Raw genomic sequence first — 26,457 nt, forward strand, 5'->3', positions numbered from 1 at the left:
ACTGACCCCAATTTTGGCTCTTTACCTGCTCTACACTTGACTGTAGCCTGGTTGGTGTGTGATTTTAATTTCTTCTCCAAACATTAGTTCCATCTGGGATCTATAGGGAAGGAGAGAAGGGAGAGTGAAGTGTTGCTGATAAAATGTTCTGGCTACAGAAGGCTGTAAGACTCAAATCCACCTTTAACTACTGGAGACTTCCTTGAATGAGACGAGAGATTGGAGATCGATGTAAAGGCAAGAGGTTTCTGGCAGTCGAGTCCACCCTCAAACAGCCCCTCCTGGGGTTACATCAGCAAGGGTACAGTTTAAACTTATTGGCTAAGCATATTGATCTTTGAAACTATTGGCTAGCAAGCTTATGACATGTTTTCAAACTCTATCTGGGACCAGAGGTTCTAGTGACTATCAGTTCATTTTGAGGTTCTTCAAGAATGTTCCTGCTCCTCCTGAGAATTGTGGGTGGAGAATGGAACTTGGTCTAGCCTGGACCGGAGGCAGGAAGCTGATACTTGACCTGAGGCGGTGGGTGTAAGGCTGTCGAAAGCACCTACGGTCCTTCAAGACCAGACTTTGTCCTGAGACTGTGTTGATGTCACTGTGACCAGTCAGCCACATCTGTATCTCGTGAAGAAAACTGTTTCTCGAGACAAGATAGCCTGCTTTGCTGGAATAACAGTTCCAAAAGGAGGTCGTGAATTTCTCAAGAATATTTAAATCTGCATTTACCCTCCGAAGCTCCTCACCTATAAGAACCCTACCCACACCAAAAGAACTCTGACCAGCTTCCTTCCCTTCCCACAGCCCTCCATGTCCAAGAGAAGGTTGATGCCCCTTGTAGTGCTAATGAACAGTCTCCTCTGTTGAGGTCAGATTTTGGTCTCATTCCTACCTTTTGTCCCTTTAGTCTGCACCCCTAACTAAGTCAAGTCTAATACTTGAGACATACCCTTGCTCGCCTACTGGGAAACTTGCTTCGTAGGTGTAGATTGGTGTCCAATTCTAGATCTTCCTGCCTCAGCCTTCTGAGTGCTGGGATTACATGTACCACCACGTCCTGGTACAGCTAGAATCTCAAATGACTTTTTGCTATGTCAGGGAAGAAATACACATTTCAGAACGGGATGTGGATTTCCTGGGGTGATGCCTTTTTTTTTTTTTTTTTTTTTTTCTTTTTGCAAGGTCTTTCAGTAAATGCTAGTAGTGTTGTTTCTGTGAAATTTATATTTGTCCGCAATAGCTCAGATTACTGGGGGCACCGGTTCAAAACGTTAGCAACATTCTATTGCAAGGTGGCTAAACAGCTTTAAAACTGCTCTTTAGGGCTCAGCTACTCAGAGAAAGGCGCCTAGGGCCAGAGCTGAACAGAATCCTCTGCCCACAACTAGGGCCCCGCCCACGCCCGGGCCACGCCCAGTGCGGGACCGGCGCTTAGCGAAGAAGTGACGCACGCCGCCGGGAGGTGGGTGAGGAGAGCCGTACGGGCGGGCGGCCGTTGCGAGAGGAGCGGGTGGGGCCTCTCCGCGGGGCCCTAAGCCGCCGGTCGGCGAAAGCCCACTGCGAGGCGACGGCGAAACGTGGGCGCCGCACTCAGCCGTCGCCGCAGGTTAGGCTGTGCGCCTAGATCGCGGAGCGCGCATGCGCGCCGGAGACCTGCTAACGCGACTTAAGCTGAGAGCTGCGGGAGGGTGTGTGTGTCCTGGGAAACACTGGAACTCGTCGGCTTTCGCCACACCCAGTGTAATAAGGCCTGTGTTTATGGGTGTAATACTGAATATCAGGCACTTGGAGATTAAAAGTGCAAACCTGATTTTTCAGGCAAGGAAAGTGTGGTTGCTCATCAGTCATTCCGACAGTATAGGTAAAAAGTCCTCAAGTACCAGAAACAGGAAAAACGCAATTGAAACCAGAGACCACTAAGACCACTGTGAAGACTGGTTGTTTTCTTCTAGTTTTTTTTTGGGAGGGGGGCGGGGGGTGGGTTGGGAGAGAGGAAGACAGGGCCCTCGTTTGTAGCCCTGACTGGCCTGGAACTCGCAGTGTGAACGAGTTGATTTTGAACCTAGCACTGGTTCCTGGCTATGATTTATCAACTTCTGCCTTCCGAGTGGCATAGGTCTGTTACTTGTGCCTGGGTGTGATCAAATACCTCACTTCTAGAAACAATGCATTGGACCTGGTGATATGGAGGATTTATTGCTATAGTCTCCTGGTAACTCTGTGATAGACTAGAAAGCAAACTGGAGACGTGTTTTTGGACACAAGACTTTTAAAAATCAGTGCTAAAACCCAGCACATACTTTATTATTATTATTATTATTATTATTATTATTATTATTATTATTATTTTCACTCTCCAAACTTCAGGAAAGGGATACTTCACCAGACCATTACCTTAGTACCCAAATGCTTGAACCTTCACATTTTTAACTTTTCAAAAACATTGGTAACATTCCCTAACTTCATTACCGAGAGACCTTATTTTGGCAAATTAAACTTTAAGCATGGTTCTTCACCAGGATTTAAAAGGTGAGAGTGTAGCTACTTTTGGATTAGCTTTGCGTTTAAAGGTGAATCCCCAGATGATTCTGTCTTTAATGTAGTTTGGGCGAGCCAGCAGTGACTGCAGGAGTGAAGCCCAGCTGTGGCTGCTCAGCATGGACAACTACACAGTCCTGAGAGTGATTGGCCAGGGCTCCTTCGGCAGGGCTCTTTTGGTTCTGCAGGAAAGCAGCAATCAGACATTCGCCATGAAGGAAATACGACTGCTCAAGGTAACCGCTAACGTTCAGCTCAGATTTAAAGGGAGCATGCAACCTATGTAGAGAAACGGGTCTTGGGCTTTGACATGTCATTTCCCCTTCCTGTTAAACCTGTAATCCGTTTATTCCTGGGCTTTATGTGTTCATGAGCTTGATGTATTTTCTTTAAGAGATTTATTTATTTTATGTATGTGAAGTACTCTATGGCTTCAGATCCCATTACAGATCCCATGGTACCAGATCCCATTACTGATGGCTGTGAGCCACCATGTGGTTGCTGGGAATTGAACTCAGGACATCAGGAAGAGCAGTCAGTGCTCTTAATCTCTCCAGCCCCTGAGCTGGATGTATTTGATGTGGTTCTTAGGATAGTAAAATTAACAGAGAAGTAGTCAGAACGCCATGACTAATCTCCATGGTAACAGTTGTATAGCAGCACCTCAGACTGCCTGCTGAGAGTGGTCAGGTACAATGCCAATGATAAAAGATCGTAAAATGTAGTGAAGAGCAGGGCTAAACCACAAAGCACTGGCTGGTTCCTAGGGATCCTACTCAGAAGGTTAATTTGTTTTTTTTATTTACCCCCCCGTGGATTGCTTGTTAATGTGTATCGTAATTGTCTTGTGTAAGAAGTCATATACCATGAGCATTGATTGCTTAATATTTTGATTAAGCTTTTAAAAAAATACTAGACATTTTCTCAATGCCTCCTTCTAAGATTTATTTATTTTAGAGTACACTGTAACTGTCTTCAGACTCACCAGAAGAGGGCATCAGATCTCATTACAGATGGTTGTGAGCCACCATGTGGTTGCTGGGAATTGAACTCAGGACCTCTGGAAGAGCAGCAGTCAGTGCTCTAACCACTGAGCCATCTCTCCAGTCCCCCCCACCCCCCAACGCCTCCTTTAAAAAAGTATTCTTTGTGACATCCTGCCTTAGCCTCCCAAGTGATGGGATTTCAGGTGTCTACTGCCATACCTGGCTCCCACAGAAGTCTTGATTTCAAACTAGGGGGGCATCACGATCCTGTGAAAGGCTTGCTGATTTTGTTCTACTTGCTAGTCTGGCTAGGCTGTGGGTCATATTCGGCATGTTCACACTCGATGATGATGCTGCTGGTCTGAGAATCCATTGTTTCCCCTCCTTCCCTTCTTCCTTTTCCCCCCTGTAGTGCTGAGGGTCTGACCAGGACCTCAGGCTCCATAGCAGTTTCTTGATTATAAGTCATTGAGAACGTCATCCTTGTAGAGGAAGTTTTGAGAAAGCGGTTAACTTGCGTCCGTCTTTGTCCACCTCTGCGTTTTATTCATCTGGGCCAAGGGACTAAGGAAAGGATGTAGCCAGCCTATTGACAACAAAGCTTTGGTTTCCTTAGAGGATGCAGTGTTTTCATTCGAACACTGCCTGTCCTAGTCAGCTTCTTCTCGGTTTAGGCAGCGGTGGGGGGATTAAATCCCTGGCTGTGAACATAACTATGTCCAACGAGGGGTCATCCCGGCATGCAAAATAGCCACAATCAAAAAGGCGCCACATCCTTTGACCGTTCGAAGGCTTGAGCAGAAGAAGCAGGTTTGCCTGTAGCATTGAAGTCTCACATAAAGCTATACATGATACTAGTTTGAACTGCATTCAGTTTATACTGACTTAAGGTTTTTTTTTTTTCCTCAGTCTTTCTCTGATACACAGAATTCTAGGAAAGAGGCTGTCCTGCTTGCCAAAATGAAACACCCCAATATTGTCGCCTTTAAGGAGTCATTTGAAGGTAAAGGAATCCCCCCCCCCCCCAAATAAACCTGAATTCAATGCGTAGCAACTGTGGCTTTCTTACTTGTCTCCTATGTGTTGCAGCGGAAGGGCATCTCTACATTGTGATGGAGTATTGTGATGGTGGGGACCTCATGCAGAGGATTAGACAGCAGAAAGGGAAGTTGCTCCCTGAAGATACAGTAAGAAAGTGACTTACATAGTTTCTAAGTTCCGAAGTGAATTTTCCCACAAGCCTTCTACAAATTAAAGTTGAAACACAGATGTCTGCAATTGTTAGCCTAGTAAGATGCTGTTGGTTTCAGAGTCAGTGTCCTTGATTGATTGCCTCAGGCGATGTGTGTCTCAGTCTGGGGGTTTCTATTGCTGTGAGACCTCACAACCGGAATAACAACTTGGAAGGAAGAGTTCAGGTGGCTTTTGTTTTCATATGACTGTTCATCACTGGAGGAAGTCAGAACAGGAACTCAAACAGGGCAGGAACCTGGAGGCAGGAGCTGATGCAGAGGCCACAAGGGCTGCTGCTTACTGGCTTGCACCTCATGGTTTTGCTCAACCTGCATTCTTACAGAATCTAGGACCACCAGCCCAGGAATGGCACCACCCACAATGGGATACACCCCCCCCCCCAAATCAGTAATTAAGAAAATGTCCTACAGGCTTGCCTACACGCCAGTCTATGGCATTTTCTTAATTGGGGTTCCCTCGGATGACTCCAGCCTTTGTCAAGTTGACAAAAAATTAGCCATTACACTGTGACTTCCTGAAATGGTTGTTTGGTTCTGCCCTGCAGTCTAGGCTGGCCTGGTCTCAAATTCTTAGAAATGTCCTTCCTTAGCCTCTGGAGTGCTTGTGAGCACCATCATTTCTGGGTGAGGTGTACTTAGGAAGTAAATGGTAGACCAAGAGTGGTGACACACGTCTTAAATCCCTGCACCCAGAAGGCAGGGGCAGGTGAGTGGAAGGCAGCCTGTTCCATATGGCAAGTTCTAGACCATCCAATGTTACATACTGAGAATCTGTCTTTAATAAGAGGAGGAGAAAGAGGAGGAAGAAGGAAAGACAGGAAATTAAATAAATACTTAGAGATAGATAGTAACTCAGTGGTGAAGCTTTTCCCTAGCATTCACGGAGTCCTGGGCTCCATCCTACCACGTAAGCTGGGTTTAATGATACATTCTTGTAATCCCAGGATTTGGGAGGCAGAAGAAAAGGCTTAGTAGTTCAAAGTCATCCTTGGCTACAAGGCAAGTTTGAGGCCAGTCTGGGACCCAGACTTTCTCTTTCTCACCTCCTCCCCCATCACAAAAGAAACTAATATTTGTTTCAATAGATAAATAAAAATATGGTAGACATTTCATTAAAATATACATTTGGATCATACTTAAGATGATAAAACATGGGGACTGGGTTTCTGAATTTCTCCAGGTTATACTGAGTTTTAGTTGAGCTGTATAATTTTAGTGAGTTCAGAATTCACTTTTAAAGTTCTGGTAAAACTAGACCATCTTCAGAATTTGGGTTGACATCAGCTATTTACTGCAACTTTACAGGCATTGTATACTTTTTTCTTTTAGAATACTTTATTCTTTTAGAATTCTGTACAGTATATTTTGATCATATTTACCTCCAGTTCCTCTCCCTAAATCCTATCTATACATCTATATGTTTTCCTTACAGATACTGAACTGGTTTACACAAATCTGTCTTGGAGTGAATCACATTCACAAGAGACGTGTTTTACACAGAGATATCAAGTCCAAAGTGAGTATAAGACATGTTAAGGTCCAGGGGAAAAAAAAACGATTTTGGTTTTTTTTTTTTTTTTTTTTTTTTTCTGTTTATGATCTCCTTTTGGGGCATTCTGTTTAATTTAGTTTGTTTAGGAAATACTTGCCAATCTAACACTTTTTATATTTACTCTTTTAACTAAAAAAAAAAAAAAAAAAAAAATGTAACCAGGCATGGTGGTGTGTGCCTTTAATTCTAGCACTCAGGAGGCAGATGCAGGCATATCTCTAGGTGTGAGGCCAGCCTGGTCTACAGAATGAGTTCCAGGACAGCCAGGGCTACATAGAGAAACACTGTCATGGGGGAGGGGGTGGGGGACCCAGGTGCTCTGGAGACTGCAGCCTGATGCTGGGATGAGCAAGACATAATCTGAGTTCTTCCTTTTCACTGCAGAATGTCTTCCTCACCCACAGTGGAAGAGTGAAACTGGGAGATTTTGGCTCTGCCCGTCTTCTCTCCAGGTATGTATCTGTCTTATCTGGTGACAGGTCAGAAGAGCTTTGGAATCACTTTGCCTATCTGTGGTTTCAGTCCCATGGCGTTTGCATGCACATACGTGGGAACCCCTTATTATGTGCCTCCAGAAATCTGGGAGAACCTGCCTTATAACAATAAAAGGTGAGTGGTGTCCTTGTTTGGGTAAGTTTGGCCATTTGATGAGTGGGCCGCTAGCCTGCAAGCTGATGCTGGAGTCCTGTGCAGATACACGGAGCTTCTTTGCTTTAACCTTTTTTTTTTCAGTAAGTGTGCGTGTGTGTGTGTGTGTGTGCGCGCGCGCGCGCACACACACACACATGTGCAGACCATGGCCCGTGTGTGTGCAGACCATGGTCCATGTGTGGAGGTCAGAGACAATCTTTTCGAAGTTGGCTCTTCCTCTTTGTTGAAGGAGGTCTACCTGTCTTAATGTTTAGATGCTGTTCTGTGTAGTCCAGTTTAACTGGCCCACACCCTTCCAGCCAGTGCTAGGTCTCACTTCCCATCTTGAGGTAGGAGTGCTGAGATCACAGATGTATCTGGCTGTTTTATGTGTGCCTGATGAAAATCAAGTAGCCAGGCTTACGGGGCAAGTATTTTGACCTGCTTAGCCACCCTCCCAGCTCTGCTTTCTAAAAATGTGCTTGGGGCGTTGATGTATGTAGCTTATTAGTAGAATCATTTTGTCTAGCACGTGTCTTGGATTTGATTGCCCACACCAGAGAAAGAAAATGGCATAAAAGTTTAAATATATTAAAGTCACGTGGAATCTGTGTGTTCAGGTATCTAGAGGAAAGTCATGGTGTTCCAACCATTGCAATCACAGCTACGAGGGGCTGGTTCTGAAAGAAGGTCCAGTGGGCTGCAAATGGGGGAGTCTGCATTCTGTCGCTGGTTCCAGTGGCCATGCTTATGCTTTTAAGACCCCACCCCCCGCATCCATCAATCAAATAGAGCATCGGAGATGAGAAGCAAACAGCCAGTGTTGTCAAGTGCACACAGAGTACACAGCCACATCTGGAATGTTCTTGGCTGTATCAAGTGCTTACACGGGTGACAGTAGCCAAGTTACAGTTAGGAGGTAGCAACAGAAATAATGTTAGGGTTGGATCCCCACAACACGAGAAACTGCATTGAAGGGTCGCAGCAGTCGGAAGGCTGAGAAACGCTGGTGTACAAGGCTGGTGTTGGCTGTGAGTTTCTCTTACCAAGCTTTCAGTATGTTGGCGTATATTCTCTAGAATTCCTCTAAAATCTAGTGCATGTTGGTTTTTATCCAGGATTTTTCCTGCCAGCTATTGGGATGTCCAGGCGATTTTTGTCTTTCAGTCCATTTGTGTGGTTTATTACATTTAATGTCAGATGTTGGACCATCCTACATCTCAGGGGTAAAGCCAATTTGTCATGGTGGATAGTTCTTGTGATGTTTGTGTGCATCCAGTTTTCTGGTGTGTTACAGGACACTTGTGTTTCTGGGTCCCTCCGGAATATTGGGTTGTTGTTGATGATGATGTGTCCTAGGTTTGGAATACCATTTCTTCTTCCTCTTTTTGAGTATATTGAGGAGACTTGGCAGTAGGTGTTCTCTGAAAGTCTGGTGGGACTCTGCTGAGAATTATCTGCCCCTGGACTTTTATCTGGAGGGCTTTTTACTGTTATTTCAGCAGCCCCTGTGTCACAAGTCCATTCAGGTTGCTGACTTCTTAGGACGCCTCTGTGTCTGAAATGGGCAGAGCGTGTGGGAGGGTTGTGCCTAGTTGTTTCCAGCAGCTTGTATGGAATGAAGTCAGATGGGTAGAGGAACTGGGCTGCTGTACAGGTGTGCGTCCTAGTCCAAGCCTGGTGTGTGCTCATAGATAGTGCTGCTTAGAGAGGTTGATGTAGCATGGGAGAGGCCTGTTAGCTGGGGCAGTCAGTGTGGGTCCTGGAGGAAACTTAGAGGTTGGTTACTGGGCATGCAAGGGTGGCCAAAGTATGCCAAGGCATTGACTGTGGGACCAGGGCTTGTGGGGCAAGTGTAGTGGAGAGGCCAGGCCCGAAACAAAAGTGAAGTTGAGAAGCATCCGAAACCCAGAAAATCTGATCTTGAGACCAAAATTTTCTCATCAGATCAGCAGAAGTAAAAAGACCATTCCCTCCCTATTCTCACCTGCATGCCTGGGGCTTGTAGCCCCATGACCCACATCACCACCATCCTTTTTGGGGAAGTCACCGGTAGCCTCTTGGCCAAATTATAGGTTTAAGCACCTGGGATTCCTTTTCATGCAAATAAAGCATCCCAGCACCTCAGTCCCAGCCAGTAATGTACACTTTCCCTGGAAACCCCTACCTGTTCCCCAAGGTTTACATGGCCTTGTTACCTCCAAATAAAGAAGGCTATTGCTTCAAGGACTAAGCTGTCCACATATCTGTTATCCAGCCCCCATAAAGAAGAGCCGGTTGAACTGAGTTCCTTTGGACCCACGAACCTGGACAAGTGTAAGGCAAATGAGATTAGTCAGTGGGTAAAGGCATTTATCAGCAAGCTTGATGACCTGAGTTCAGTCTCCAGGGCACACATGGGAGAAGAGGACAAGCTCCTCCAAGTTGTACTGTGTGAGCCGTGTGTGTGCTCATACATACACGACATTAAGTTAAATGTAGTAAAAAGAAAAGAAAATGCATGTATTTCCACAATAACTCATAACATGGTTGTTACTGTGCTCCTAGTGATATCTGGTCCTTGGGATGCATTCTGTATGAACTCTGCGCTCTGAAGCATCCAGTAAGTATGGTGCCAGACCAAAGGCCACTTGTCCTGAGGGGTGTGCCAGATTCGAACTGGGGTTTACTTTTCCATGAAGAATTTGTTCTAGAAGTTTCCATTTTCCCCATTGTTATCTTTGTGCTGAGCCATTTTGTAATTCTGTGCCAATAGGAAATGTCTATGAGGTTGTGATTCCATATGTAGCTTTCTTTAAAAAAAAAAAAAAAAAAAAAAAAAAAAAAAAAAAAAGAAGGAGAAGAAGAACAACAGGGCTGGAGAGATGGCTCAGTGGTTAAGAGCACTGGCTGCTCTTCCAGAGGCCCTGAGTTCAATTCCCAGCAACCACATGGTGGCTCACACCATCTGCAATGAGATCTGGTGCCCTCTTCTGGCCTGCAAGGGTACAGGAAGGCAGAACACTGTATACATAATAAGTAAATAAATCTTTAAAAACAACAGTGTACTGTTTACCATTCTAATCGTTTTAAAGCTCACAGTTCAGTGGTATGCATCACACTAGTGCTGTTCTTTAATTACATTCATGATCTTCATTAATTCCACTCATGATATTCTTTAATTACATTTGTAATATTTATTAATTACACTCACGATATTAATTACATTGTTACATTTGTGATAGTCATTAATTACACTTGTCACTCTCATTCATAAACACACACAATAAAAATTTTTTTCAAAAATATTTTTAAGAAAATAGCATGTTTTTAAAAAGAGAATAGTTGGGCTGGAGAGATGGCTTAGCAGTTAAGAGCACTGACTGCTCTTCCAGAGGTCCTGAGTTCAATTCCCAGCAACCGCATGGTGGCTCACAACCATCTATAATGGGGTCCGATGCCCTCTTCTGGTGTGTCTGAAACTGTGACAGTGTATTCAAATATATAAAATATATAAACCGAGAGAGAAAGATGGGGGGGGGCAGTTTAAAGAACTTTTTTAAATGCCGAGGCTTCGGCCCACTCCACATAACTGAATCAGAATCTCCAAAGAGCTCTTGACTGTATGCTTTTAAACCCGCTGTTCTGAAGTGCAGCCCAAGTAGGGAGCCAGGGTTGTGCTAGCGCCCCGAGTTTGCGCATGTCCCGCTAGCACTGATGACGTAGACACCGGTGGACACCGTGTCTCCACGTGGGAGGCCAGGCTGGGAATTGTCCTTAAAGACGTCTTCAGAAGGAAAGGGAACCGGCGTTCTTCCAAAATGGAAAAGAACTTAACTACCTCAGCTGATGTTTTCTTGGTTCTGTGTTTTCTTTCCATGCACTTAAAGCGTAATTTCTACTTTTCAGTTTCAGGCAAATAGCTGGAAAAACCTTATCCTGAAAATATGTCAGGGGCCCATCCTCCCGCTGCCAGCTCTGTATTCCTCTAAGCTGCAGTGCCTTGTCAAGCAGATGCTGAAAAGGAACCCTTCGCACCGCCCCTCCGCCACTACCCTGCTCTGCAGAGGTAGTTTAGCGCCGCTGGTCCTGAAGTGCTTGCCCCCTAAGGTATGACAAGGGTGCCTTCCGTTGGCTCTAACACAGTAACTGTTTTACACATGTCTAGAGGTGGGCATGGAGATGTCAGAGGACAAGCTGGTTCTCTCCATCTTGAATTGAGCTAGTGATCGACCGAACTCAGGTTATCAAGCTGCTCTAAACCACCGAGCCATCTCATTGGCCCTAAGATGGTTATCTTTTAAGCATAATTCACTCAGTACACGTGCTTAAAGAAAGTCACGTGTCATTCGGAAGTGTGTTTAAAATGGTGGAACTTCCCCTCCCTCTCTCCCTCCTGCTGCTCCTCGGTGGCTGTTCTGCTTCCCTGACCTGGGGTTGGGCTCGAGCCTCACGCGGCTGGCTCCATTGCAGCCTCAGCTTGACGCTTCCTCCAGACCTTTATCTAGGCACATAAATCTATGTCTGTCTTGCTGTGTAAATTATAATCTTATCATTTGTGTCCCCGGCCCGGTTTTGGCTAAGCGTCAAACTTGGGCTGTGGTTTTGGGGTCAAAACTGGCCTCAAATTGGCAGGCTTGCCTCAGCCTCCCAAACTGCTAGGCTTACATGCCTCCTCACATTTACTTATTATACTTGTTTTGTTGTTGTTGCTCTTTTAAAAAAGATTTGTTAATTTATTATATATTAAGTACACTGTAGCTGTCTTCAGACACACCAGAAGAGATCTGGTTAAATCTACTTCAGCTTGTAATACCAAATGCAATTATGGGTAGCGTAGTAGGTTCTCACTATGGAGGCAGATCTATGTAAAAAAAAAAAAAAAAAAAAAAAAAAAAAAAAAGATCTCATTAAGGATGGTCGTGAGCCACCATGTGGTTGCTGGGAGTTGAACTCAGGACCTCTGGAAGAGTAGTCAGTGCTCTAACCACTGAGCCATCTCTCCAGCCCCTGCTTTATTTAAGACAGGGTTTCTCTGTGTAGCCCTGGCTGTCTTGGACCTCACTTTGTAGACCAGGCTGACCGTGAACTCAGAAATCTGCATTTTCTACGTCCTAAGCTCTGGGCTGAAAGGTGTACACCACCGTGCCTGCATTTACTTTTGGAGGACATTTTTATTTTTCAAACTGTAAATGTTCTTGTGTTGAAGAGCATTGTTAATTATATGGCATCATGGTGGTGTCTAAAGGAAAGTGTCTCTATCTGTGGCTATGGTGACTAGCAACCTCTGCTATGTGGGCAAACCTGGAGGGATCGTACGTTCTGGGCCGGTGTGGGGTATTGAGAAGTGTTTTTCACGTCTTTAAATCCTCAAATTTAAATTTCAGATCATCAGAGAATATGGAGAACAGATATTAGATGAAATCAAAATATCCGAGCCTAAGAACATGAAAAAACGGGGTAAGAGTTTGGGAGCACTTACTTTACCTGTCTATTTGTAAAAGTATCATAAAAAGAAAATATGACTTTCAAGTTACTAGAACTGTCTATTAGAGACCGTCCTAATAGTTTTCTTTGTAATGTCAGACGTAATTTACTTCTGTTCCTATACTATTACAGAATTGATACGCTTTCCTCGTGAGAGATCACTCCTTGCAGTTAGAGATCAGTAGAGGAGAAAGCTCTTTAATACTTGTGCCTGGCTAGTTCTGGTGATGCACCAAGGGGAGCTAGCCTCAGACTATTTTACTAGCTTCTGTAGACCTTAAATTTACACATTCCACATACACTGTCATCTCTAAGTCTCTGTCAGGTCCCAGTCCTGGATTATACTTTGAACAAGGTAAAAGGGTTGATGTCTGGCCACTTGGGCAGATGGGAGATCCCCACAGCAGAGATACTGACAGAATTATTTAAGTTTGCCAGATTTGTTCTTTTCAAACAGCCGTTACTCAGGGACTTCTTTCGCACCCGGAATGACGCTTCTCCTGATAAGAACGCAGGGGAGTTAATAGCAGGCCACATCTTAGTGGTGGTTTTGACCCTGCACTGTCCCCTTATGCTACCTTTCAGAGACTTATTCTTCTATATGTGGAGGAGCCTAATGGCTGGTTTTGAGTCCTGGCTCTCTCCTTTTGTTATGGAAATGGAGCTTAATAGGAGGTCAGTCTGGGTGAACACTAGAAACTTTCTCAAGCAAGCCTAAACTGCAGCTCCGGTACAGGATTTTCTTTCCTACCATCTCTGCCGAGCCTGGTTAATAAGCTTCTTATCACCCACCCTTTAGCTCAGCTCTGCATTGTGTGACTACTATTTTCTAAGGCAGTCAGTCCTTCAGAGCATCAATCTTATTACTGTACCTTTTCCCTGCCTCCTTACTGGACTTTTTAACTTTCCAGGGACCAAGAAGAACCTAGATTGGATAGTTCAGTGATGAGAGTCTGTTTTGTAAGTTAGCATCTTATCTACTTGGACTTATGGGTTAGGTTGAAGGCTTATGTGGGCTGACCTCGGGATCTAAGCGTGAAAATATGACACTAATGTTATAGCAAATTGAATTCTCAAGTTTCTGGTGGACCATTGTGCAAATTAACTTTTCTAGGGCAGAGCCATTTCTACAGAAAACTGTGGCTTTGGGTGATCGATCGGTGTAGGCTCACTGACTGTCAAGGATTCATCATGTGGTGTAGGATGTCCATCAATGTGGGAGGTGGTGCATGCGTAGAACAGGTGGGCATGTGTATGCTTTCCATTAAGTTTGTGACCTTAAATCTCATCTAAAAAGATAAAATTTATCAATTAAAAAAATTTAGAAGCAGAGCCTTTAAAAAAGGCAGTACCTACATAATGTCTGCATAAAAACTCCATGTATCTGTAGTCTGCCCTGAGCAAGCATCAGGTCTAACTTAACATCTCTCTTGTCATCTCAAGTTTTTCAAAACACTTTTTAAAATTCCTTTTCAAACAATGACTTCCTTCTGAAGTTCAACAGAGATCATATGAGAAGAATAAGACGTATAGGTCATGCCCAGCTGGGGCAGAGTGGGTAGCCAGCCACGTGTGGGGTTCTGTATCACTGAGCTGTCCTCTTAGACTAATTGTGGAAGCGGTTTGCCTGCTTTTCTGGGTTAGGTTGAAGGGTTACAGGAGCCAAGAACTGTAGACAGAACTCAAAAGTGTGTCTATCACAGTATCACAGGTATAGCCTCGGTTTACCCTTCAGCATCGCCTCTGCTGCTCAGGAGGCAGCCACTCACATAGCTTCACAAGTTTGCTTTGATGATGATTTTACCTCTGGTACTGTTTCCCAGCATCTGTTCACTTCTCAGGGTAGCAGGAAACACAGGGCAAGGAAGTGCTAGGAGAAGTTTCAACATATTTTGGGGAGGAAAGTAGCTTTATCATTTCCAAAATATAAAAAGAAAGGGTTTAGCCACCAGTCCTCAGTCAGACAGTCAAAAACAACAGTGAGAAGAAAAGTGTCCTAGTCAGGTTTTCTGTTCCTTCACAAACATCGTGACTGAGAAGCAGGGAAGGGTTTATTCAGCTTACACTTTCACATTGCTGTTCATCACCAAAGGAAGTCAGGACTGGAACTCAAGCAGGTCAGGAAGCAGGAGCCGATGCAGAGGCCATGGAGGGATGTCACTTACTGGCTTTCTTCCCCTGACTTGCTCAGCCTGCTTTCTTATATAACCCAGGTCTCCCAGCCCAGGGATGGCACCACCCACAATGGGCTGGGCCAGGGATGGCTCCACCCACAATGGGCTGGTCCCTCCCACTTGATCACTAGTTGGAAAAATGTCGTACAGCTGGATCTCATGGAGACATTTCCTCAAGGATAACAGCTCCTTCCTCTGTGATAACAGAGCTTGTGTCAAGTTGACACACAAAACCAGCTGGTACAAAGAGAAAGGAGGGGTATTCAGTGTTCCCACCCTGGGAGAGGAACAAGGACTAGTGACTGGAACTGTGAGGTCCGTGCTTCAGTGCCAGGGCAAGAGGGCTGTTCCCCAAAGGCAGGAGCTCAAAGAGCACGCAGCTGCAGGCAGATGAGACTCGCTCTGTTCTCTGCCACACCGGCCCACAGTCAGACGCTGGCAGGCACCCATAGGACGTACACAGACGGATCTGTCATCACATACAGGTTGAAGGCACTCCCCTCTGACATCCAGGCCATATTTGTGTGGAATCACATAGCATGGCATTCTGCCAAATGTCATTAGAGAACTGGTTACAAGGCTGTCACTTTTAGGTTCCCTGGACACCTGGTATCAGCCATCTGCTGCTGATTCTACCCCCCCCCCCACCCTCCATTAGCCATCTTGGTCTGTACCTGATATCCATCTCAGTACCATGTTGTCTAAATGTAAAGTGCCTTGTCCCTCTGTTCCCTTCGTGCACACACAACCCCTGTCCATCTTCCAGGGTGGTAACATGAAGTTCAAGTTTACAGCCTGCAAGGGACACGCATGACTAAGTGTCGTGGTCAAGGTGGGCCCACCCATGATTGACCCATTACCATCTCTGCTTCAGTCTCTCACGTGTCAGAACCATGTGGAATCGCTTTCCAGGAGACACGCTCTTTCTCTAGCTACCCCAGGCTTCAGTCTCCCCCTCCCCCCAGCATGAGACTGAGGAAATGGGATCAAAGCCAGTTTCTAGGGGATCTTTTTGTTCCCATAGTTTGGTAGGCAAGGCGAAGAAAGTACATACCTCTTTAGAATATCTTCTTTGACTGCCGCAAGACAAATAAAAGAGTGAGACCCTGCTTCAAAAACCAAAAGAGACAACAAAAACAAACAGCAAAACAAAGCATGGGGATATAACAGTGGGGGTGCAGATATCTCCAGTTTCTCATGTGACAGCATTCGGAATGTTACGAGTGAAACAACAGAAGCTGTCTCTTTTTCCATCTGGAGACTACTAACCCCAGGTGTTGAAAGCTGGATACCCCTTCAGGTTAATGCTGTGGTCAACTATCTTTAAAGTTTTTGTTTGTCAACCACCTAATGCCAGTGTTTGGGAGGCTGAAGGAGGACAGCCTGGGCTACATAGTCGGGGTCTTTCTCAAACTACAAAACAGGACACGGGTTGGTGGTTGTGGTGGGGGGGTCGGGGTGAGTTAGAATTTAATAAGATGAGCCTTCCTATGTTTTCTTTCACCCTCTCTAAGCAGACCCCAGCAGAGTCAGGATAGCTCTGGGAGATGAAGCAAATGCCGTGGTAAGTGCTTTAAACTGAATTTGTGAAGCATGCATGCATCTGTTGAGCATCAGCGGTGCGGTTTCAGGCCTTGGCCCCGCCCCTTCAGCGAAGTCCTCCTTCACCTTTTGGGGAGTGAGTCATGTGGCAGCTGTTTCCCTGCACTGCCTGTTGAGCTCTTTGGACCTCCTTTTAGTGTTTGATCCCATTTTTAATTACCAGTGACAGTGCTTTTGATATAGATATGACAGAACAAAGTCCTGCCTCCTGATTTGAACAGTTTGTTTGAGCTTGGCTTTCTGCTTTGTTTTGCTTTCATCGTGGTAAAATATATAACCAGACATTTTGGTATTTTAACCATTTACTTGTTTTGAGACAGTGTTTTATACCTTTCTCTTTTTATCCACAAAAAAACACAAAAGCAGGTAAAGGAAGTTGTCCATCCCAGGGGGAAGGTGGCCGTGAGCTGCCGGAAGCAGAAAGCCGGGTCTGCTCTCTCCTTTCTTCTTCATTCAATCCAGGACGTCAGCCAGGGATGGACACCCAAGTGGGCTGGGCCCTCCCCATGAGTAATTAAGGGAATGCCCTGCAGCTGGATCTTATGGGGGCATTTTCTCAAACAAGGCTCCCTCTGCTCCTCGATAGCTCTAATTGTGTCAGGTTGACGTGGACCTTGCCATCACAGAACTCGTGCAGGATTTGCCTGCTCTGTGCCTGAGTTATTAGATTTTCGGGTTTATCCATATTGCAGCATGTACCAGGATTTTATTCCCGTTTTAGCCTTGACATTTTTCGGTTCAAAAGTTTGTAGTCCCTTTTAAGTTACCCTGTGAATCAAGTTGACATTTTCCGGTATTCAGGTTCTGTTAGTCATTTTGGGCCCCGGGCAGCTGTGACACTGTGTTCCACTAATGGCTGCATAAAGCCGTGAACAGTGGCCGCAGGTCTCCTCCACCGCACCCAGCTCAGTAAGTCTGCTGTGGTTAGTGGACGTGCTTCCTTTCCTTTCTTTGATGCTTTAAGTATCGCTCTTCTTTTGTTGTACTGAGATAAACAGAGAGGGCTTTACCAAATCTCCTAGCTACACCCCCAGCATCCAACCTTTTAATTAAAAAGGTTAAAAAAGATAGCCAGGCGACAGGGTCAAGAGTTTGAAGCCAGTTTTTTTTTTTTTTTTTTTTTTTTTTTTTTTTTTGAGAGCCCAGATAGGGTTTATGTAACCAGATAGGAGAGAATGGAGCTATTCCAAAAGGAGAAATGTCAAATCCTTCCCTCAGGCAAAACCCAGACCCTCTCTTAAGCTCTCTGTTCATAGAATGCTCTAGAAACCAGCCCAGAGGAAATGGGGACTAATTACACTGATGTAGAAGAAACTTATGGAATTGTTGTCATAAGGGATTTGCTAATAGATTTTCTTTGAAGACATAAATTATACAAAGTAGAACTTAGCTAAGGGAACATTGTCCCCTCCCCCTCACCCCCCAAACACCCCATAGGTAAGCTGTGTGCCAGCTGATCAGGCCTGTTAGAGGTAATTGAGGTACATGCTGGGATGCAAATGTTTGACCAGGATTGGCCAGCCATGGGCACAACTGGTGAGCACAAGGAAGAATGAAATAATCCAGGGCTGAGGCAGTGAGTGCCCTGGGGGCCACAGAGGACACTGCTCAGTGGCTCACTCCTAGGGGTGTGCTTGGGAGCTTTCTTACACAGTCCAGACCCAAGTGCACTACAGTGGGTTGGGCCTCCTACACCAACCAAGACAGCCCTCCCCCAGACACATCACAGGTCATTGTCATCTGGGTTCCCAGTTGAAACTTCTTTCTCAGACGACTATAGACTGTGTCAAGTTGAAATTAAAAGTAACTAGGATATTGGGCGTCCCCTGAGGGTTTTCAACATCCCCTTCCTAAAACTGCTTCAAGGGTCTGGTAGATTTTGAAACCAAATGTATGTTGAGCCATCACCATGAAGTGACAAGAGATGTTTTGTGTTTCCTGGATGTGTCAAGAAGAATTTTGAGAACCACTGTGTAAGAACAAGAAAACTTAAGTGTGTCAGCAGCCTGTTGCTTATCCAGTCAGCCAGTAGCTGAGAAGCCAGGCCTGGGACCAGCGAGGCCCTGCATTTACATCCCTTCTCTGAACATGGACATACTTAGTAAGGACCACTCATGCAATATGTTACTATAGTGCACCAAGTAAAGGGTTTAGACCATTCAGAGTAGTATGATTTAATCAAATTTATATGTTATAGTTTTATATGGTGGAGTGAGAGCCTTTGGAATGATACTCAGAGACCCAGGGTGAACAACTCATCTTTTAAAGGTGTTTTTATTACATGTATTTAATTGCTGGGGGTGGGGTCACATGTGCTGTGGTGTTGGTATGGTGGTCAGAGGATAGTCTGCTGGGGTAGATTCTCTCAGCAGCATGTGTTCTTAAACTGCTGAGTCATCTCTCTCCAGGCTCTTCCTCTTACTCATTTTTGGGGTACACACTTCAATAGTATTTACACTAATACACATTAATGTTTGGCTGCTTTTAAGCATGTAGCTACCCAGGTGGCAGAACTGGATGGAGAGAGAGTTAAGAGAGAGAACATGAAGTTAAATGTGCAAGAAAGATGGTGAGGAGCTGGAAGGAAGTGGGGGAGGGGAAGCCATGAAAGAAGAAAAACAACTAGTCCAATATCTCTGCTGTTTATGTGTGTGTACTATATGTGACACACACACACACACACACACACACACACACACATATCCTGTAATGGCTAATGATACCTGTGGGTATTAATATCACATGTATATGAGCAAACATTCATATACAGTATAACATATAATTATTGATATGCTTATATTTGTGTTTCTATGACTTCATGTTTTTAGTGCATTAATTTTTACTTATACTTAAAATAGCTTGGGGCTGGAGAGATGGCTCAGTGGTTAAGAGCACTGACTGCTCTGCCAGAGGTCCTGAGTTCAAATCCCAGCAACCACATGGTGGCTCACAACCATCTGGAATTGGATCTGATGCCCTCTTCTGGTGTGTCTGAAGACGGCTCGAGTGTACTCATATAACTAAAATAAATATTTTAAAAAATAAAATAAAATAGCTGATTACATATTTACATTTCTATAGTAAGACAGGCATTACTTAATATTTTAAAATCTTTTATAAAGCAAGAAGAAGAACATGGTAGAAAGTGTAGCCATGCTGAATTGAAAGGCACTCGTACAAACCCTGTTGGAAACGCTTTGGGAAGAGCAGCCAGAGGAAATCCAGGTGAGTTAATGAATTCTAATCATTGCTTATGTAGGGAGTTTGGAGCCATGAGTGGGTGCCAGTGTTCACCTTACTTGGTCGTGGGTATCTTGGGTTTCATTAGCAAGTTTGCAGGTGGATACATATTTGCTCACTTAGGATTTAATATTAGAGAATATTTGAGTTATCTGCTAAAAAGAGACATTAAGGTCTGGAGAACGGGCTCTGTGGTTAAGGCCACTGACTGCTTCCATAGGAGCTGGATTCAATTCCTAGCACCCACACAGGGGTTCACAACTGTCTGCAACACCAGTTCCAGGGAATCCAATGCTTTCTTCTGGCCTCTACAGGCACCAAACACTCACGTGGTCTGTGCATATATATATATATATACAGGCAAAATACCTAATAACACACAACTTAGAAAAGAGAGGTTAAGGGCTTGGGCGTGGTTTGGTAATAGAGCTCATGCTGAGGCTCTAGGGAAATACCTCAGCCTGCAAAACAATGAAGGAGAGGGAGGCAGGGAGGGAAGGGAAGGCATGTGTCAGGGGAGTCATCGAAAGTACAGCAAGCTTTGTGTGTTGGGAGGTTCACTCCTGCATGTCACATGAAATGTTAATGATATGCAGGTGTGAAAGCATCCACTTAGACAGTTCATTCTGAACCGAGCTGCCATGCATGACCTCACTCAAGATTGTTGCTGGACTCTTGCTTCCCATGAGTTTGAGAGACAAGAATGCTTCTGCCTTGTTAGAGCGCATGTGCTCATGCCGATGAATAAACAGAGTGACACTGTTGACCTTTGATCCTTTTCCACGTTGGAGAATCAGGTAACCTACCAGAGCACCAGAAGAATACCAGCCCAGCAAGTCCTCACAGGCAGCGGTGGGAGAGACACGGTCCCAGTTCCTCTCTAGCAGCTTTGGAGAAAGCATCCATCCTGACCTCCAGTTTCACAGCCGAGGATGACGGAGGTCAGCACCATCACCGTCCCGTGGAGTCTGGTTCATGCATGCTCAAGCACCTCATGGGAAATATGTGTAACACCCACATCTGTCTACACACTTTAAATTGTCTCTAGAGCAGCTGTGCATAAGGCCACATTAATGCCATGTAAAAGTCGCCTTGCTACACTGTTTATGTGCGCATAAATATGTTCAGTGCACACTTAACTTTTATCTTTCTATTCTAATTTTATCTGTGTATGTGTCTGTCCATGTGACTACATATGTGTGTGAAGCCTTTAGAGGGTGTCAGATCCCTCAGAGCTTGAGTTACAGGCATTTGTGAGCTTCCCAGTGCTGAACTCTGGTCCTCATAATTGAGCAACACGTGCTCTTAACTTCTGAGCCATCTCTCCAGCTCCGAGACTTAACTCTTAAAATATATCTTAGATCCGAAACTCTGGAGCCCATGGAGATGCTGGGAAGACCATAGTCACTCTGAATGTTATTGTTGTTTTACTATAGAGCACTCTATAGAAAAGTCATGTCAGGGTTTGAGTTTATATCACTCTCTAAGGGACATTTGGCACACCTTGTATAGGTGAGTGAACTAGGTGTTCAGTGAGAGTCAAATATAATCATAACTTTGCTTGAAATATGATAGAAAAGATAGATGCTGGAAAATCATTTTTTAAACCTGGCACTAATATCATTCTTTACCACCAGGTGGCTCTGTAATAAAGTACAGTAGAGAAAATGCCCGTCGGCAGTGGGTCAGAGAGCCCCCTGAGGCCTTGCTATCAATGCTGAAGGATGCTGACCTCAGCCTGGCGTTTCAGACATACACAATATACAGACCAGGTAACGTTTGTCTGTTATATATCATACGGATTCAAGAGGGAGTCAGATCGCGTGATCTGGAGTTACAGGCAGTTGTGAACCACCATGTAGGTGCTGGGAAACCGAAGCAGGTCCTCTGAAGAGCAGCAAGTGTTCTTAACTGTGGAGCCGCCTCTCCCCAGGTCCTTCATCTTACTAATCTTTGAGTATGCAGTTCAGTAGTTTTAAACACTGCACATTATTCTGTTTCTTTGCAAAACTGGAGCTGCACACACTAAATAGTAGGCCTGTTCTCTCTTCCCTAGATCCCTGTGACTTTGAAGTGTAAAGAGAGTCTGGTTCCCAGTGCCCATGAGGCATGTCCAGTTCTAGTGGATCATGTATGGTACAGAGTAAAATGTGGGGGTGTGTACGTGCGTGAGCACGCGCGCGCGCACACACACACACACAAGTAAATCTTGAAAAGGTCTGGGTGTTCTTGAGTCACTTATGGCTAGTCTTGACCTGTGTTTTAAATTTGCCATTATAGATACTTTATTTCTAGTTCCTGGTTTCTTATTTATCAGTCACTATGTCAGAAAAGCAATCCGTTTAAAATTGCTAGTGGTGCTGGGATCGTCCTTGTGCATGACAAGCTGTGTCCTTAGCCGGGAGCAGCCATTTTTTCCAGGTACATAACATATGCACTTGTCATAGGAATACCTCAAGATCGCTTTCAAATTTTGTTACATTGAATAGAGCTTAAAATGAAGGACGGTTTGAATGGATGGATGGATTGATTGATTGATTGATTTGAGATAGGGTTTCTCTGTGTAGCCCTGGCTGTCCTAGAATTTACTCTGTAGAACAGGCTGCTCTAGAATTCAGAGATCCATCTGCCTCTGCCTCTGCCTCCCAAGTGCTGGAACTAAAGGTGGGCGCCACTCTCTAGCCAGGATTTAACTTTTAAAATGTCTTTTCATTAAGCCTGAATGACCATTTTTAATATTGTTCTTAGGAGTTCAGGCCAAAGGACTGCATTTAAGGATTGCATATATATATATACATACATATATATACATATAACTTTGATAATTCAAATACCAAATCTCCTTGCTTACTTAAAGTCAGAGATAAATCATATCAAGTAGAGCCCGGCATGGCAGGTTTTGATGATGTTGCAAGAAATTTCGTTCTGTTTCTTTAATTAAAGGATGCTTTATTGGGTGGCTAATATAGACTATGATTAAAAGAGGGCTGATGGTTTGCTTTGTCTAGAATGCATGAGGCCTTGAACAAACCCCTTAGCTCTTTTCCATTATCTATTTTGAGACAGGATCTCCCCAAATTGCTCAAACTGTAATATAGATTTCTTATATTTGAAGGTTTTTAGTGCATATTCCGCCTCTTCTGGAGACAAGAGTTGCTTTAAAACTTAAGTCACATTCTGATACTTCCTGGGTCTATTGTCTACCCAAAATATGACAAGTAAATACTGTTTAAATTGTCTCTCTTCCCCAGGCACTGTGGCTCCGGCCTATAGTCCTAACATTTGGAGATCAGGGCCAGCCTGGGCAAACTAGTGAGACCTCATTTAAAACTCAGTAGGTAAAGTGCTGTCCTTTCTGTTGCTGTTCCCCTGACGGTGCAGAAGGATTCCTGAACGGTCCCCTTTATGAAGACACAGCGTCAGACAGCGTCGACGGTGACCTCGAGTCTGTCCTTTTAGACCCAGAGAGATTTGAACCTGGACTGGATGAAGAGGACACGTATGTTGTAATAGACCTAAAATGCGTCAGTCGGGGAGTGGGGTACTGCCGTATCATACTGCGGTGACTCCACATCTAGTAAGGCTATACCTCCACCAGATACAGCACTTCTGTTTGCTGCTGTGTGCTGGGCAGTCCTAACATTTCACCAGGAACCCGGCTGCGTCCTGCACACCGTGCTTTTCACCCGGACTTCTCGCTTTTGTTTCTGAGTTCTGAGACCCATAGGCTCCCTTCTGCATCAGCTTCCCAGGGCTGGGATGTGTGCTTGTGTAACTAAATCTGGCTTTTATTTTATAATACATTAGGGTAAAAAGAAAATCCCACAGGGACACTTTTTTTTTTTTTTAGAACATTTTTTTTTTCTCTACTTGATTACCTTATGGGATTGAGTTTTCAAAAACTTAAATATGGTATGGTAGAAATCTTCATTGAGCTGACTAACAGGCACAGACCATGCCCCGATACAGAGGCTTATCATCCGAATGTTTTTCTCCCCAGGGACTTTGAGGAAGATGATGAAAACCCGGATTGGTTGTCAGCACTGAAGGAGCAAGTGGGACGGCAGGATGTAGGTGGTGACCAGCTCCTCGGAGAACGCGCCTGAGCCACGTCGGGGAGACTGGCGAGAAACTGATGACTGGCAACGGAAGTGAGAACAATGTATCACAAGCTTATGAAGCAATCCAGAACCACTGTGAGGTTTTAAAACAAGGGAGGTCTAGCAGATGCCGTGTGCCCTGAATTCTGACTGAACAGAGATTCAGTGCTCCCCCTGCTGGCCACTGTGTGTGTGACAATAGAATGACATAACTCCTTTGATCCCTAATTTTCTCAACTATACAATGAGAGTAACAGGTCCTACCTCATAGGAACACTGGCCAAGACAGGTATAGTCATCCAGTGGTTTTTGTTCGCACATACCTTGTAACACTCGCATTTCCTACAGGTTTAAGGATCCAAATACATTAAGCTATGACATAACAGTGTGTGCTATTTTTCAACAGTACCCAGTTTGGAGATGCTTCAAGATGATTTCCAGTAATATTTACCAACTACCGGCTCCAGTGTTACTCAGAGCATTGACGAAAGGGTCAGAGGTCAGGGGATCATCCATGGGATGAGTGGGCGGGTTCTAGAGCTTGCCAGAAGATTGTAGTCCTGGACTGGAGGCAGGAATCCAGCGATGAACCCAGAAGGGATGCAATGCATGCCAGAATCTAGAGCGTGTCATGCAGTGAGGTGGGCTCCATGCACATCCATGCTGGATGCTGGGTCCCTCATTTAATGTGACGAAATTTTAGATAAGGGAGACTCTTTCCCCAAAGAAAAACCGGTTTCTCCTGACCTCATATGGTGAAGAGTAGGTAGAAATTAAAGTCCAGTCATTTGCCGGGGCCTGCTGAAATGTAGGCTATCCCCTCCCTTTTTCAGTTCCGGGGATCAAGCCCAGGACCTTACAGATGTCAGGCAGGTGTGCCACAGCTCCACCCCAACCCATCTTTTGTTTATCCTAGCTGCTGAGGCAAAGGCTGCTGAGTATTCCCCGCCTGGACATCTCCTTGTACTGAGACACGCAGTCAGGGTTAGTCTCCCATGGTCCCGAAATCTGTCTGTCTGTCCTTGCCATTCCTGAGGACTGCCTGCTAAGTATTTTGCTCTGATCATCAATGTGGGTGTGTCCAGAGTTCCTCAGAAAGGCAAGGTCTGTCTGTCCTCACATCCTGTCAAGGAGTACATGATGTCAGCGAGGCATGCCTCAGACGCCACTTGCCCCGAGCAGCGGTAACTCAGTATCTGTTAGGCTTCCCACCACCACAGGCACCAACTTCTGTGTCTCTTGTCTGTTCCCTGCCACTAACGCAGGCCACACCGAAGCTGAGAGGACTTAAGTGCTACCTCTGTTGGTCAAGGAGTGTAACGTGACACTAAGTCACTGGTTTGGCTACCTCACTGTTTCCAGCTGGTTCCTGTGCCCTTTTGTGATCTTCTCACCCTTTTACTACGAGATGAAGCAGGAACAGCTTATTCCTTCTCTGTTCCAGCCCCAGAACCAGCCATTGTCTCCCTCCCCACCCCCAAGTAGCCAGAGTTCCTATCACTGGGTTAGAAGCCAGTATCTGGGTGTCGAGTGTGCTTGCTGAGGGTGTTCCTGGGATATCTGAGCCCTGTCTACCTACCATGTTCTGTGAATCCCCCTCTGTATGTATTAAGTCGAGCACCGCCTCATAGGGAAGTCGCTGAGTAATTCTGGCTTCTCTTTTTGCTCTTTTTCTGACTTCTTTTCCTAATGGTGAGGAACACGCTTGCAAACATCTGCTCAGTTGTTGAGACCAGTTCACATTCAGAGCCGTGTGCTTGATGCTGTGAGAAACTAATTAGCATCTAGAGTGCAGAGCTTGTGTGTAACTTCACCCTTCCTAGGTCAGTCCCTAAAACATTAGCTCCACACTCTCCTGATGGTGTTTCATGCTCAAGAAAGCATATATCTGGGGCTGGAGAGACGGCTCAGCGGTTAAAAGCACTGACTACTTTTCCAGAGGCCCTGAGTTCAATTTCTAGCAACCACATGGTGCCTTACAACCATCTATAATGGTATCTGATGTCCTCTTCTGGTGTGTCTGTAGACAGCGACAGTGTACTCCTATAAATAAAAATAAATACATCTTTAAAAAATAAAAGAAAACATGTCTACAATAGTGTTTCCAACACATTCAATTTCCATATATGCCATCCTCCACGCCTGTCTGCTCTAATCTAATCGCTGGATACAGACGTCACAACCCGTCAGACCAAGCAAACTTAAACTCATCTGTGTATCTTACCGCTGACAGTGAGTCGGATTATAACTCCTTGAAAATTCAGGTGATTTCTGCTTTAAACCAAACTTCCTGTGTTTGCTTATTTGTGAGATTTGCCAGCCCTGACATTTGAAAAGCAGGGGGATTGGCAGCAGCATACATCTGTCTCAGCAGGGAGGCAGAGGCAGGCATCTGGACTGAGTTCCAGGCCAACCAGGGGTACATACTGAAACCCCGTCTACATGGGGGGGGGAAGGGGAGGAAGGGGGGGAGGACCTTCATCTATTCTAAGAAGTCCACGTTTGTCCGTGTGGAGCCCATTAGATTTTTAAGAAATTAGTTTCCAAGATAATTTGATTTTAAAATTTTATTTCAATCAATTGTGTACTACTAGAAGACAAAACAAAAATGCCGTGGTCAGAAAACGCTAATTTCCGTTAATATACTACTTCTGGAACACGGCAATCAGTAAGAATTTCAAACATTAAGAGGTTACATTCTTATAAAATTCTGGCCCAGGAAGTAGGGTGTAGATAAAGGAGAAAAGGGGGGAATGTATGTTTTCTGGAGAACTTAGCCTTTTTTTGTTTTGTTTTGCTTTTTGGAGTGGGGCATGGGTAATGGGGGTTAGGAAATGGTTACAGGTCTTACGTTCTATCTGTCTTGCTTGTGTGAGTACTGACCACCCCGAAAGATGTATATTTCCCACAGGTAAT

The 26,457-nt window shown here is 44.8% G+C and overlaps 1 protein-coding gene across 2 annotated transcripts; it reads left to right on the forward strand.

Annotated features, from left to right (window-relative positions):
- Positions 1-1,477: 1,477 nt before the first annotated feature.
- Positions 1,478-25,537, forward strand: NEK3 (NIMA related kinase 3). Of its 2 annotated transcripts, none has more exons than XM_080928363.1 (16): positions 1,478-1,606; positions 2,604-2,774; positions 4,434-4,527; positions 4,614-4,711; positions 6,210-6,293; positions 6,714-6,781; positions 6,852-6,938; positions 9,507-9,561; positions 10,848-11,048; positions 12,326-12,398; positions 16,117-16,163; positions 19,324-19,426; positions 20,233-20,382; positions 21,079-21,213; positions 22,823-22,940; positions 23,442-25,537. In XM_080928363.1, the coding sequence occupies exons 2-16, from the start codon at positions 2,658-2,660 to the stop codon at positions 23,545-23,547; spliced, it is 1,536 nt and encodes a 511-aa protein (XP_080784489.1). In that variant the 5' UTR covers positions 1,478-1,606; positions 2,604-2,657; the 3' UTR covers positions 23,548-25,537. The 2 variants fall into 2 exon arrangements, with proteins under 2 accessions (XP_080784489.1, XP_080784490.1); XM_080928364.1 differs by having other exon boundaries at positions 20,239-20,382.
- The last annotated feature ends 920 nt before the right edge of the window (positions 25,538-26,457 follow it).

This window comes from Micromys minutus, assembly GCF_963924665.1.
Source record: "Micromys minutus genome assembly, chromosome: 14".
Classification (NCBI taxonomy): domain Eukaryota; kingdom Metazoa; phylum Chordata; class Mammalia; order Rodentia; family Muridae; genus Micromys; species Micromys minutus.

Coding starts and splice junctions, on each gene's coding strand:
- NEK3 (XM_080928363.1), top strand. CDS start 2,658: ATGGACAACTACACAGTCCTGAGAGTGATTGGCCAGGGCTCCTTCGGC. Junction 12,399..16,116: donor TAAGAACATGAAAAAACGGG/GTAAGAGTTTGG, acceptor CTCTCTAAGCAG/ACCCCAGCAGAGTCAGGATA. Junction 16,164..19,323: donor GAGATGAAGCAAATGCCGTG/GTAAGTGCTTTA, acceptor TCTTTTATAAAG/CAAGAAGAAGAACATGGTAG.